The sequence below is a fragment of the Lemur catta genome, chromosome 4, assembly GCF_020740605.2.
Source record: "Lemur catta isolate mLemCat1 chromosome 4, mLemCat1.pri, whole genome shotgun sequence".
Lineage (NCBI taxonomy): Eukaryota > Metazoa > Chordata > Mammalia > Primates > Lemuridae > Lemur > Lemur catta.
The window spans coordinates 104,073,359-104,086,361 of record NC_059131.1 but is presented as its reverse complement, the minus strand read 5'-3'; the positions used below and the strand labels follow the sequence as shown (position 1 = coordinate 104,086,361).

At 39.0% G+C, this 13,003-nt stretch overlaps 1 protein-coding gene across 3 annotated transcripts in view; it reads left to right on the top strand.

Moving 5' to 3' along the window:
• Nucleotides 1-13,003, top strand: part of ARAP2 (ArfGAP with RhoGAP domain, ankyrin repeat and PH domain 2) — a 162,950-nt gene that overhangs the window by 64,129 nt on the left and 85,818 nt on the right. For all 3 annotated transcript variants that reach the window (XR_006734821.1, XM_045550494.1, XM_045550495.1), the window contains exons 10-14: nt 236-435; nt 3,366-3,451; nt 4,187-4,369; nt 7,962-8,136; nt 8,602-8,736. Coding sequence is in view for 2 of the 3 variants with exons in the window: in XM_045550494.1 (XP_045406450.1) it covers nt 236-435; nt 3,366-3,451; nt 4,187-4,369; nt 7,962-8,136; nt 8,602-8,736 (779 nt within the window). In the remaining variant the exon portion in view is untranslated. The remainder of the gene's footprint in view (nt 1-235; nt 436-3,365; nt 3,452-4,186; nt 4,370-7,961; nt 8,137-8,601; nt 8,737-13,003) is intronic.

Genomic DNA, 13,003 nt, shown 5'->3' with positions numbered 1-13,003 from the left:
TAATTTTTATTCAAGATATATAAACAAAGTCATAAGGAATGTGGAAAATGAAGGGAAAAAGAAAGGTTTGTTAAAGTAGATGATTTTTAACAGGAAAGACAATCCACTACTGCCTAGAAGGCATATTTTTCAGCTGCTCTTTAATTTGGGAGTGAAATTTATATGCAAGCTGAACATACTACTTAATTGGCATTTACAAGGGAGATCGATAATGCAGAAATGTTAATTGTTTCAGCTTTACAGCAGAGTCTGAAAAAGAGAAACAAGACTGGATTGAAGCTGTGCAGCAGTCGATAGCAGAAACTCTCTCTGATTATGAAGTAGCTGAGAAGATTTGGTTCAATGAGTCCAACAGGAGCTGTGCAGATTGCAAAGCCCCGGATCCAGACTGGGCATCCATCAATCTCTGTGTTGTCATCTGTAAGAAGTGTGCAGGTAATTAGTGATAAGTTATGCTCATCACTGCTCTGTGGCAGACTGGCACTGAATGCTTTTTGTTGTCATATATAATGTGTTCGAGCTAATGGTATGCGCAAAGTCATACCAGGGAAAGCTTATTACATTTCTATCAAATTCAGAAATATCTCAGGACCCTAAACTTCTCTTATGCATGACTTAGATGTAAAAATTGATTTTTAAGCATGCAATCATATTTTGTGTCTACTAGTCATGTACGGATTTGAAAAAGACAATGTTGAAATTTCTAGATTTCAGGTGAGTGTATTTCAGGGTGTATCCTGAACAAGCTTGCACCTTGCTGCAAGATTTGTCCATTTTTCCCCAGTCACTTTTTGTAAGGCATATTGTTCACGTCAAACTTGTTTTGGGCCCTAAACTATGTATGCCAGATCTTCTGTATCTTATAATAAAAATTTTTATGTAGAAGCATTTCACAAGAGTATGGATGTTTATGAAAATAACCAGTCCTGTGGGTATGACTGGTTTCCTTATTGTGACCTCACATCTGACCACCTGACGTATCAGAGTATTTGGGAGCTCAGACAGGTGTCCAGGTGAGTAGAGGGAAATGGGCCCCAGCTTAAGTGTGTGGTCATAGGGGTCTTGCAGAGAGTTAAGCACAGGCTAAACCTCAGTTTTCCAGGACGACCTCTCCCCCTCCCCCAACACCTGCAGCGGTGCGCGGACACGCACACGGAGTGGGGAGAGAGAGAGAATTCACCCAGAATTCCAGCTACTGGTCTGGTCTGGGGAATTAATTTCCTCCACAGATATACAGATATAATTGCAGTGGAGTGTGGCGAGTGCAGGACTGGAGCTGGGCGCGAGGTTCCCTGAGAGGACGCAGGAGAGGACCAAGGAGTATTGCAGTCCCGACAGTTGCCGTAAAGCCTGAATACTTTTCTAGGCCTCTCTTCTACTAGATTTCCTCACCTGCTAATTAACAGAATCGTAACAGCAACAAAAAATCAGCTAATCACCTTCCTCTTTGTGTTCGTCCCTCCCCTCCTCTTTTGGGAGAGATCCCTTTTGTGCTGCCCACGCTGTCCTTTCCGCCTAGGCTTCCTTTCTTTCCTCCCTCCTTCAGATGCCCCCCTCGCCGCCTGGTCACTCTGGTGTGTGAGTGGTCCGCCATGGTTTCTTTTGGTTCATCGCATAAACTGGCGTAAGTCTGTCTCATTACCACCGTCAGGCTTTCTGAAAATGTTCCGTTCCCTTCTGTGTATCGTTCTCTGTCCCTTTTTTTCCTTTCATAGACAAGATATTTTCAAGAGCAGTGATATGCATAGGTTTTCTCCTTTCCTTTAACTCCCTAGTTTTTCCTCAGCATTCTGTAATTAGCCTCCTTTCCTCTCTACTGCAGTAAAAATATTTTCACCACATTTACCAATGTATTTTACCTCTCAATTGCTGTGCAGTCACTTTGCATCTTTATTGTCTTCTCTTTATTTGAGACCCTTGACCAATCCTCCCTCGGCTTCTAAGAGACTGTCCTCTCTCTGTGTAGTCTCACTGCCAGTCATCCTTTTGCAGGTTGCGTTTTCTCTTCGTGCTCCTGAAATAGATGTGTTCCCGTGGGTTACATTCTCAGCTCTCTTTTGCTGTGCTCTTCCTGAGTGTTATTTATCATTTGAATTCCACACTCATTTTCAAGCAGGTGATTCTCACTCTGTGGGACACCAAACTCTCATAATTATCTACCTACTAGAATCTCTACTTAGATTTGGCAAATATACCTCAAAAATAACATGTCAAAAATGGAGGCTTCATTGCTGCCCCCCATCCCGTCGTATAAAACTGCCTGTTTTTGTATGTTCTTGATCTTGGTCAGAAGCAATCCTGTTTACCCTACACTCAAGCCTAAAACCCGAGAGACCCTCCTTCCCCTTCCTGTTTTCTTAAAGCCCAACCAGTCCTATTCATTTTATCTTCTTTATCTTCTTGCTGTCTTTAAATCTGTTTTTTCCCTTTTTTTTTATTTTCCTCTCCTGCTGCTGCCTCAAGTCGATTTCAGTTTCTTTGCCCAGGTTACTCCAATCGTCCCTTTCAGCTCTTCTTAAAGGCTTCTAAGTGTTTTCCTTTTCAGTACCATATTGCCTTTAGGTAGTCTTTTAAAATGCAAACCTAAGCAAATTCCTGCCTTGGGAATTCCGAAGCTTTGTGCTCCAAGTAGTTTCCACCTCAAAGAAGGAAGGTAAAGAACCTCTTATCCGATGTAGGGAGAAGAATGAACTTTCACTTCTCATAAGGCAAAGGGTCCTTAAGATCAAGGTCAATGACTTGTATACGTTTTTCCTTCTCAGCTTAGAAATCATTTGACATCCACCTGGGTGCTCAGTGATGACTGAATGATGGTTTTTACGGCACAGTTGAATTGATGGTAATAGAATGCTAGGCTCTTGTCTCGTCCAGGCATCATAGTAGAATAAAGAATTCACATCAGATTTTTAAGTATACACTTACTAATGTCGTAGCTAGTTTTACAATAGTAAAGTTTTTATAATAATAAGGGAGTAGTATCTGTATTTATGTACACGGGACTTTAACAGACACGTTACCAAAGGTTTCCAGTGGCGTGTGATTTCTAGCTAATTACCAAATGAGGACAAATTGTTTATATGTCTGTATACACACACATCTATATATTCTTTTAAAAGTGTGGTTTCATACCAATGCAGGGTGCTGATGAAAGATGACTGCTGTCATCTTTATTGTGGCTGGTTATCGTCTCCGTGTGATCACCACCACTACTCTTAGTGCAGTTGGCATCTAGGAAAGTAGATATCGGTGTGTTTTAAGTTGAGAAGATACACACATACATGCACACATATACACCTTTTAAAAAAAGGTAAAATAAATTTATGCACAAATTAAAATAGAAATGCACTTTTTGTTGTTTCCTTTAGGACAACATAGATCTTTGGGACCCAAAGATTCCAAGGTTAGAAGTCTAAAGATGGATGCCAGCATTTGGAGTAATGAGCTCATAGAGGTAGGTCCTGTTTAACTGTGGGGGCCGTGGACACTGTGAAGAGGGTGCAGTGGGGGGTTGTGGATTTTTCTAGGAGCTCTTTGATGAAGTTCTCATCACATCATGAAAATGGCTTTTTGATAGTAGTAAGTCTTCGGAATGCTTCCTAAATGAGATAGTTATTTTAAAAATAAAAAGTACAATGAGATTTAATGGTAATAACTCCTTTTAAAGGCTTGACAGCTTTTTTTAAAAAAAGCTAGAACTCTCTTTCTAGCCCACCGTGGATAAGATATTAGAAAAGTGAATGAAACCATTTGGCAGAATTTACTATTCTTTATCTTGGCCGTGCTGTCATCCATTAAGTGTGACTGAGTGGAACTTGCTGTGTCCTGTCTCCGTTTTCTGCTCCTGTCCCTCTGCTGCCTGCTCTAGACAGCCGTAGCCCACCAACTTGGCCCTTTGAAATGTGTCTGTCTCAGTGAGTTTCAAAGAATAAAAACACTTTTGCTGTAATTGTGTTGTTTGCAATTCTTTCCAAGCTAATTTTTTTACCATTATTCAGAGTAGCTACGCTGTATTAAAAATAGATATAGTAACTGCTTTCACACTTCATTTTTTGATAGAGTTCAGTCTTTCATGGATTTTCTCGTATATTACAGTAAATTATGCTTTAATTTGTAATATGATGCAGTTTTCTACAGATTCAAATACGTTTTATGAACTGAAATGTTTTGTCGTTTTTTTGACATGCAGCTTTTTATTGTCATTGGAAACAAGAGAGCAAATGACTTTTGGGCTGGTAATCTCCAAAAGGATGAAGAATTACACATGGACTCACCAGTAGAAAAGAGAAAAAACTTTATTACTCAGAAATATAAAGAAGGAAAATTCAGAAAGACCCTTTTGGCATCTCTCAGCAAAGAAGAATTAAATAAGGTATTCAATAAAAGATAACAATAGATGTCAATTTTAATGTCTTTTTAAACATGTGCCAAGATTCCAGATAAGGAGTAAAAAATCTTATACTGTTTGATAAAATAATTAATTGTTTAATTTTGTTTTATTTCCTTTTGTGAGATTATGCTAGTGATTTTCCCTGTTGTTTCACTTAAGGATTCATTATCAAGAGAGGATAAATTGTTTCTCCATAACTGAAGTTTCCAGCTAACTCAGACTCATCCCCATTCTTAATATTTTGACAACTTGCGCTGTTTTAGGGAAGGGTACTGAATGTAACTTCAGCTGGTATGTTGCTGATAGTGTCACCAACACTGACATGTAACAGTATGTTGTTATAAACTATGATTCGCTTAATGCTCCTGATTTGAAGTCTCATTTGCTTTTGGTTGAGTGATTCCAGATTCTTTGGTGCCTATTTCATGCTGCACATTTGGTCTTTTGGTAAAGAACTTTTGGCAAAGGGATTTGTTAAATACCCCTTCACTGGTTCTTTTTCTAAATTACTGCTTCGTCTCTTGTGTGTTAGGAGAGTCTTCTATGTGTAGATATTTAAAGCATAAACCTGATGAACCTATCTTTCAATGCTCATATGATGTATTTTTTCATAGTTCTCAGTCTTTTTTGTTTGTTTGTTTTGGTGACAGAGTCTTAACTCTGTCACCCTGACTAGAGTGCAGTGGTGTTATCATAGCTCACAGCAACCTCCAACTCCTGGGTTCCAGCGATCCTCCTGCCTCAGCCTTCCAAGTATCTGGGGCTACAGGCATGTGCCACCATGCCTGGCTAATTTTTTCTATTTTTAGTAGTGATGGGGCCTTGCTCTTGCTCAGCCTGGTCTCAAATTCCTGAGCTCAAGTGATCCTCCTGCTTAGGCCTCCCAGAGTGATTACAGTGTGAGCCACTGTGCCCTGCCAGTTCTCAGTTTGTGAATGTGTTTTTTAATGTTAATGCTTGCTGGATAAGAATCTCTAGGTAATTACCATTATGTTGAACAGGTGGGAAAATAAAGACCATTGTCCACATTTGAAAATATGGGCTATATAAAATTGATTTATATATCTGTTCTATTGATTTAGTTGCACGAAAATAAGTTTTCCTTCTTTGTATGTCTTTGGTGTTATTAATAGTACAGTCAGATCACCAACTAATTTTAAAGCAAAAGCACACAATGAATGTAGGATTCATAATAGGTTCCTAAGATGGGGGCGAGCTATATAGTTATGTAAGTTGTTATTCAGGTATTTAATTTTGTTATAGATAATGTTTTTATGTTGCCATTTATATCATTAAAATAACTGCCTAACCATACCAGACATTTATGGACTAATAAGAGGATATCATAAACCTAGGCTTATGTTTAATCTAATTCTGTATACTAGAAGTCAATAAAATAAGTATATAAAGTGTACATTATTGATTTGAGGAGGTAACTGGTGGGCTTGGAGAATGAGCCCATATATTCCCCCAGTTCCTTTTCCGCTTTGATGGTAATGTGAATCTTGTCAATGGGTAGTGATTTATGTCCTCAAGTGAGGTCCTCTCTGTCACACCACATACTTCCCATGGACTAAGCCATTAGATAAGTTTTAAATTAAGGGGTAGCAATCTCATTTCTTCTAAATAGCTTAGGGAAGTTTACCTACTGGGACTGATTTCCACATTGTACTTCTTAAAAGTGGCGTCTTAGTGTCAGTGAATAATCTTTTAAAAAGAACATTATAATGAACGTTTATTGTACACTTAATAATTGCTAAGTCCTCTTTCAGGTGCTGGGATACAATTGTGGTAAAATCAAGATGTGCTTCTTTTACTCATGGGAGTGACAGTCACTTGGGGAAGACCAACTGTGAACAGCTAGACTGGAATAAATCCACTAGAGCAAGTGCTATGTGCTGGGAAGGAAAAGAGTAGGGTGATGAGAGAGGAAATGAGAGGAAATACCCGTGACTGCACTGGGGGTGTCAGACTGTTATTAGAGTGGAAGGGGCAGTGTCTTTATGCTTTCCAGCACCCGTGTTTTGCAGGTGGGGAAAAACTAAGACCCAGAAATGAAGGGATTTGTACAAGATCACCTAGCAAATGAGTACAAAGTCAGGTATGAGAATTCAGGCTTCTTCATCCTGAGGTGAAGAACATTCTAGAGTTTTAGGCCAGTGGTCTGCAACCTTTTTGACACCAGGGACTGGTTTCATGGAAGACAGTTTTCCATGGACTGAAGGTGGGAGGAATGGTTTTGGGATGATTCAAGCACATTACATTTATTGTGCAGTCAGTCCTGTCTGTGAATGATACTCTGTATTTGCAGCCGATCCCCAGAGCTAGCATCACCACCTCAGCTCTACCTCAGATCATCAGGCATTCGATTTTCGTGAGGAGTGCACGACCTAGATCCCTCCCATGTGCAGTTTACAGTAGGGTTTGTGCTCTTATAAGACCCTAATGCAGCTGCTGATCTGACAGGAGGTGGTGCTTTGGAAGTGATGCGAGCGATGAGAGTGGCTGTAAATACAGATGAAGCTTTGCTTGCTCACCTGCCACTCACCTCCTTCTGTGTGGCCCAGTTCCTAACAGCCCATGGACTGGTACTGGTCCATGGCCTGGGGGTTGGGGACCACAGACTTAGTCCATGGTAGAAAAGATGAGTACTTTTTTAACACCTCACATGCCAGGGTAGGAACTGTGAATGTTCTGAGACTCCTTGCCTTCTACTTATATATTCTGAGCTGCTAGGGGGACAGCTAATGAGTGATTGTCTTGAGCCTGCATCCCTGAGGGCAAATTAACCAGGTGCACCTTGTAAGGAAGGAGTTAGACTGGTGAGTCCAAGGCGGAAGTCAGATCAAGGTGCCATAATTGAGGGTTTAGAAGCAAATGGGAAGCCAATAAAGTGAGCTCTGAGCACTGACATAAGGTGGGAAGAAAGGATGAGGAGAGATGTGAAGGCAGCTTATTACTTCAGTGCAAAAAAAAAAAGTCAGATTCCAGCCATTGATATTATTTGTACAAGGATGATGCATAACATAAGTCAGTAATATTGTTTTCTGGCCTCTTGTGTATTGTTCTGACTTCCCCCATCCCAGCCCACAAAGGGAAAGATCCTGAATTTGCTGTGCACTCCTCTTTGGAATTCCCATAGCACAATGATGATTTAAATACTGTGCAGCTCCTGATTAAATTGGAAAAATATATTAACAACTCTCATATGACTAAACATTTAGTGGCTACTTCATTATTACATTTGAAATGTTTTGAATTTTCTGAGCATCAGCCATTATCATAGTATGTGAGCATAAAAATATCTTCCAAAGCAAATATGATGGCTTAGGTTTTGAAGGGATATCACAGCAACAAAATAATGAATTGAGATGTGAAGGAATTGGGTTACAATTTGAATTCACACAATTTTGTGCCTGTTGACTAATTCTGAGCATTATTATTATTAACCTTCTTAGAAAAAAAGGAGTATAAACTTTATCTCATAAATGAATTGTCAAACTTTTACTCATTTTGATATAGCTAGAATATTGTTTTCTTCCCTTAAATGGTATTATTTTCTTTTAATGCCCAGGCCCTGTGTGCTGCTGTGGTGAAGGCAGATGTTCTGGAAACAATGGCTTTGCTGTTCAGTGGGGCAGATGTCATGTGTGCAACTGGAGACCCCGTGCACAGCACGCCCTACCTACTGGCCAAGAAGGCCGGCCAGAGTCTGCAAATGGAGTTCCTCCATCACAACAAGTTCTCAGGTTTGTCTCTGTCTCTGCGTTACCCTGTGCTCTTCTGATATGTCCCTTAAAGTACTGAAGCGTAAACCTGCTTCTTTCTCAAATAAGAAAAACCTGTCAGAATGAGGAAAATGTAATTACCAAAAATATGGAAGATGCTTAAGCCTATTTTTATATCATTTCAAGAAAAAGTTTAGGACATAAATCTTTTCTATTTCTTTAATCTTATAAACGGAAGATTAAAATAGTTAATCCCACATAATCATTTCCACCAAAATTAAATCCTATTTTCATATATGAATAATAAACATGACTGAAGTGCTTATTTGCAAATTTTATGCATAGTACAATAAATATCTGTGTATATTTATTCTGTGGTAAATTTAAAGTAGTTTTCCTTCTAGCGCAAAACTCACGTACGTATTAACAAAGGGAAAATTGTATACATTTTAAATTTCGAGTGTTTTATTTCTTTAATTTTTCTAGATTTCCCTCAGCATGACGTTCATTCTGAGGGTGGATTAAATCAAGAGTCTTCGCAGTCCACGTTCCTCTGTGACTTTTTGTATCAAGCTCCTTCTGCTGCTTCTAAACTCTCTTCAGAGAAAAAACTGCTTGAAGGTATCTTTCATGCTTCTTTTAGATTTTGTTATATGATAAAACTTTATTCCATTATCAAAACAATTAGGTTTAAATTTTGTTTTTTTTCCCTCAAGATTTGATCTTGCAGTGGCGAGATACTTTTTGCACGTATATAAATGCTTCCAGGCACAGATAATATTTCATGTACTGCAGCAGGGATTTATACTGGGGTGGGATGTTGAGTGAATTCTCACCGGTGTTCACTGATGTCTACCTTAGGGCCAATTGATTTTGTTTCAGATTTTAAGGGTTATTGCAAAAAAAAAAGGCAACTGAGCTCCTTCCCTTAGGGATGGACACGCCAACTGGTGAGGTAATGTAGATAAATGCAGATGCATAGGAAAAACGGCCAAGTTTTCTGGACATGTTCAGTTAGAGTACTAAGTGATACCAAGTAGTTCAGTTTGTTCTGATGAAGTATGTGTATGTGTGAGTTTAAGTAAAATCAGACTTAAGCTTGGTTTCACAAAAGGTGATGGGAATCCCTTTGATTGAATAGGAAGATTTCAGGTTTGGAGAATTCTCTGAGCAGAGCCACGGTGGGCATTTATCCATCCAACTCTTTGTGTCAGGCTTGTGCTAGGCAGTGGACATGTAAAAATAAGTAAGACACAGGCCGCATGCTCACGTTATGTACATTCAAACTAATTCAAGAACTATAGGCAGGAAAATATAATGAGGTCTGTCTTCCTGGAACAGAGAGGGTCTAAGAGAAGTTAAGCCATGTAGGCTGGTTGACGGTGGCATTGGCTGGCTCCGGAGCCTGGTATCAACTCCCTGGGTGGTGTGACTCAGCTGTAGTGTTTGATCAGAGGAACAATAGGAAGACAGACAAATTCACTTTACAGTGTTAATCCTGATACTTGTGGATTTGAAGTGATTATTTCAGTATTATAAATGCCTTATTTCTGAAAAAAAATTATTTCCCAAAGCAGAATATATTGGAATTAACTATATTTCATTAGATTTTTCTGAGAAAGGTGCTGTCCTTTAGTGAGAATATACTATGTGGAAGGCATTGCTTGACATTACATACCTTAATTGTAACCGCATAATAGTCTGCAAGACAGTTGATGTTATGCTGATTTTCACATGACACATGAAGCTCAGCAGGAAGCAGAATTTCACACCTGACTTGTGTTATCCTTGCTATTGTAACACCTTGGTCTTGGTCAAAGTGTCACAGTAGGATGGCAGAGCATTTTGTCCTTTCAATTTAGTTGATTTGGGTTCTTTCAGCAGTTGATTTTTATCTTCCTTTATTCAGCCTTGCCAATAATAAATGGTAAATTTACTGAGGTTTTTTTCATCTCTGTCGCTCCTATTAGTAATTAACCCTGAACTCAAAAGTTAACTAATTAGAAAAAGGTAAAGTATCTGGATAACTTGTGAATTGACTATGTCAATTACTTAAATAATTGAATAAGGAAATTAATGTACTTATAAATAAGTGTTAAGGCTTTCTAGAATGCTGCTTCTAAATACTAAGAGATCATAGAGTTGCTTTTCAAACCACTTGACTTTTACAAAGATCAAATAGAAATTGGAATACAAGAATTTTTTCCTAAAGTGTTTCAAAATATCAAAATCATTCTGCAGGTTAAAAATAAGCTTGTGTTTCTTTTTTGACAATTATGGTTATAATATTTATAAACTTATCAATTTTGTTTAACATTTCCTTGAAATAGATTTTTTTAATTACTTGAGTACACACTGATGTTCTAAACAGTTGTAACTAAATCATTCTTTTATCTTTTAGTGATTTTTGAAAATGTAAATCAGATCATGCCATTCCATTGCTCAAACACATTTAGTGGCTTCCCATTCTGGAATATAAGCCTGTTCTTTGTTGGGACCTGCAAGACCTTCTGAGACCTCCCCCTCCCTCCATCTCCTGTCATTCCTCTCGAAGCTCAGGTGTCCTCTCTGTTCCTGGAACATGCCACATCCTTTTCTGCCCCTTCTGGACCGTTGCAGTTATTGCTCGCTCTGCAAGGAGAGAGCTTCTCCCAGTCTGGCTCCCCCTTGCAGGAATCAGTTCAGCGCCCACTAGTCAGTGCGGCTGCTTTGGCTCCCTACTAAGGTGTGAGCCCACTGCCAGCTCCCTCTTTCACGGGACCCTGCCTATGTCTGTCCTAGTGCCCGTTCATGGTCTCAGACAATCCCGTCTTCATTTATTTGTTTCTCCCTTCTCCGAGAGTGAAAGCTCAATGAGGCATCAGTATTTTCTGTTTTTTTCAGGGTTATCAAATCTTTGATGCCTAAAACAGTGTCAACACATAGTAATACGTGATAAGTACTTGTTGAATGAATGACTGTCTCTTTAGGCAAGTTACTACGAGTGTAAACATGTGAGTCCCATATTAATGTTTTGGTTTTGATCTGCATATAAAAAGATACAGTTGCTGGTACAAAACATATTTTATGCAGAAAGAATCTATTTAAAAATGAAGAAAGAAAAAGTTGAACTGTCAAGAAACTTAAAGTTCTGGCTTTGTTTCCTTTTCCCTCTCTCAAGATTCTGCAGTGTTGTTACTGCTATTGAGCCCTAGATTTATGAAAAAAATGAATTATTTGGAAAGATTTGGAGATTAAAGTGTGGTTGTCACTTTTGCCTCTGAAAGGCAAGTACCTGGACGAGACCACTCCATCAGTACCTGTCAGGATGGCCAGAGAGCAAAAGGATTAAAAATGGAGACAAAAGGCCTGGAATAAAAATGCATGCAGTCCTTCTGAGAGTTTGAAAGCTTCAAATTGTCAGTTCAGGTTTTCATAACTTGAAGTTTCTCTGGCCTCTGGTTATGAAGACTGATCTGTATTTTTCTTTTTCTTTTTTTTTCCTTTTCAATTTAGTGTTCATGGAAAGAAAGATTGATAGCTCTTGTTAAACCTAAGTACAGAGCTGAATAATAGCGTCCTTGTTTTGTTTTCCTTTTTCCCCCTCAACCATATTTTTTTCCCTTGGTGTCTTAAATTTGATTTGTTTACACAGTGTTCGATTTTTTAAAAGAAAACGGTGGATATGGTTTACTAGAAACTCTATTTCAGTTTGTTTAATTTCGTAGATTAACACTGAGGAATTTGGAAGATCTTTTGTTCTATGAAAGCCTAGGTTGTATAGCTTAAAAATGTTTTTCTAAGGCTAAAACATATCATTTATTTTAAATGAAAGAGTGAAGAGCATTCCTAATGTGTAATTACTATTTTCAGGGGATGCTAAATATTGTCAGTTGAGGAAATTCTTCATCAGGAAACAACTTCACGGTTTTGAAAAATAATAGTTCCCCCTTAATTACCTCAGACTGATTATACACATATGTATTAGAAGGTACAACTTCTCTACCCTCATACATTTTAAAAATGGACATATATAGTTCGAGCATATACCAGGTACAGAGAGGCATTATGTGCAGTGGTTAAGAGGGTAGCTTCCAGAACCCACCTGCCTATGTCTCACCCCCAGCTCTGATGCTACTTGTGTGATCTTGGGCAAGTCAGTTAACTGTTTTGTGCCCTTGGAAAGGGTACAAGGAAGGGGCTGTATAATAACATTAATGGGGTTGTTCTCAGGATTCAATGAGTTAATGCATATAAAATGTGTAGAACAGTGCGTGGCACATAAATATGAGGGGATGAGGAGGAGGAGGAAGAGGAGTAGTGAAGGGCTCATGTGTAAACACATAGGTTCCTGGCCTTTGAGTTTAGGTATGTCGTCCTACAGGCTGTAGCCGGCAACCATTGTACCCAACCCTATTATCCATATCATTCCATAGTAGTATTAAAATAGGTCACCTCTGGAGTTCTCTACCCACGCTTAGCTAAATCCCACAGTAGTGCTTTTCTTGACAGATCTAAGCATGAAGATTGAGTAGAAGGAAGGAAAACCCCTCTGGCCAGTCTACCCACTTTGCTTACATCTTACACACACGCTCCTGTTTATTAAACAGCTGAGTCCTGAGAATTACTCATTCTGTGGTCCTCGTTCTGTGCACATCTTCTAGTAGCAGCAAGACGTCTGCAGCTGAGCAGGTTTCGTGGAGGATATTGACATTTCTCAAAGTCAGACTCAGGAGTGCACATCTAAATTGGCCTAAGCAAACCAGTATCGCCAAACATAATCTCACTAAAACTTTTCATTGCTTCGCAAATCCATAGGAATGTCAATATTTCCTGTCACAGCTCTGTTATTATAAGTGCTCAGAGGAAATACCTGTGCCTGCCTTGTCCGACCTCTGGCCCATTTCCC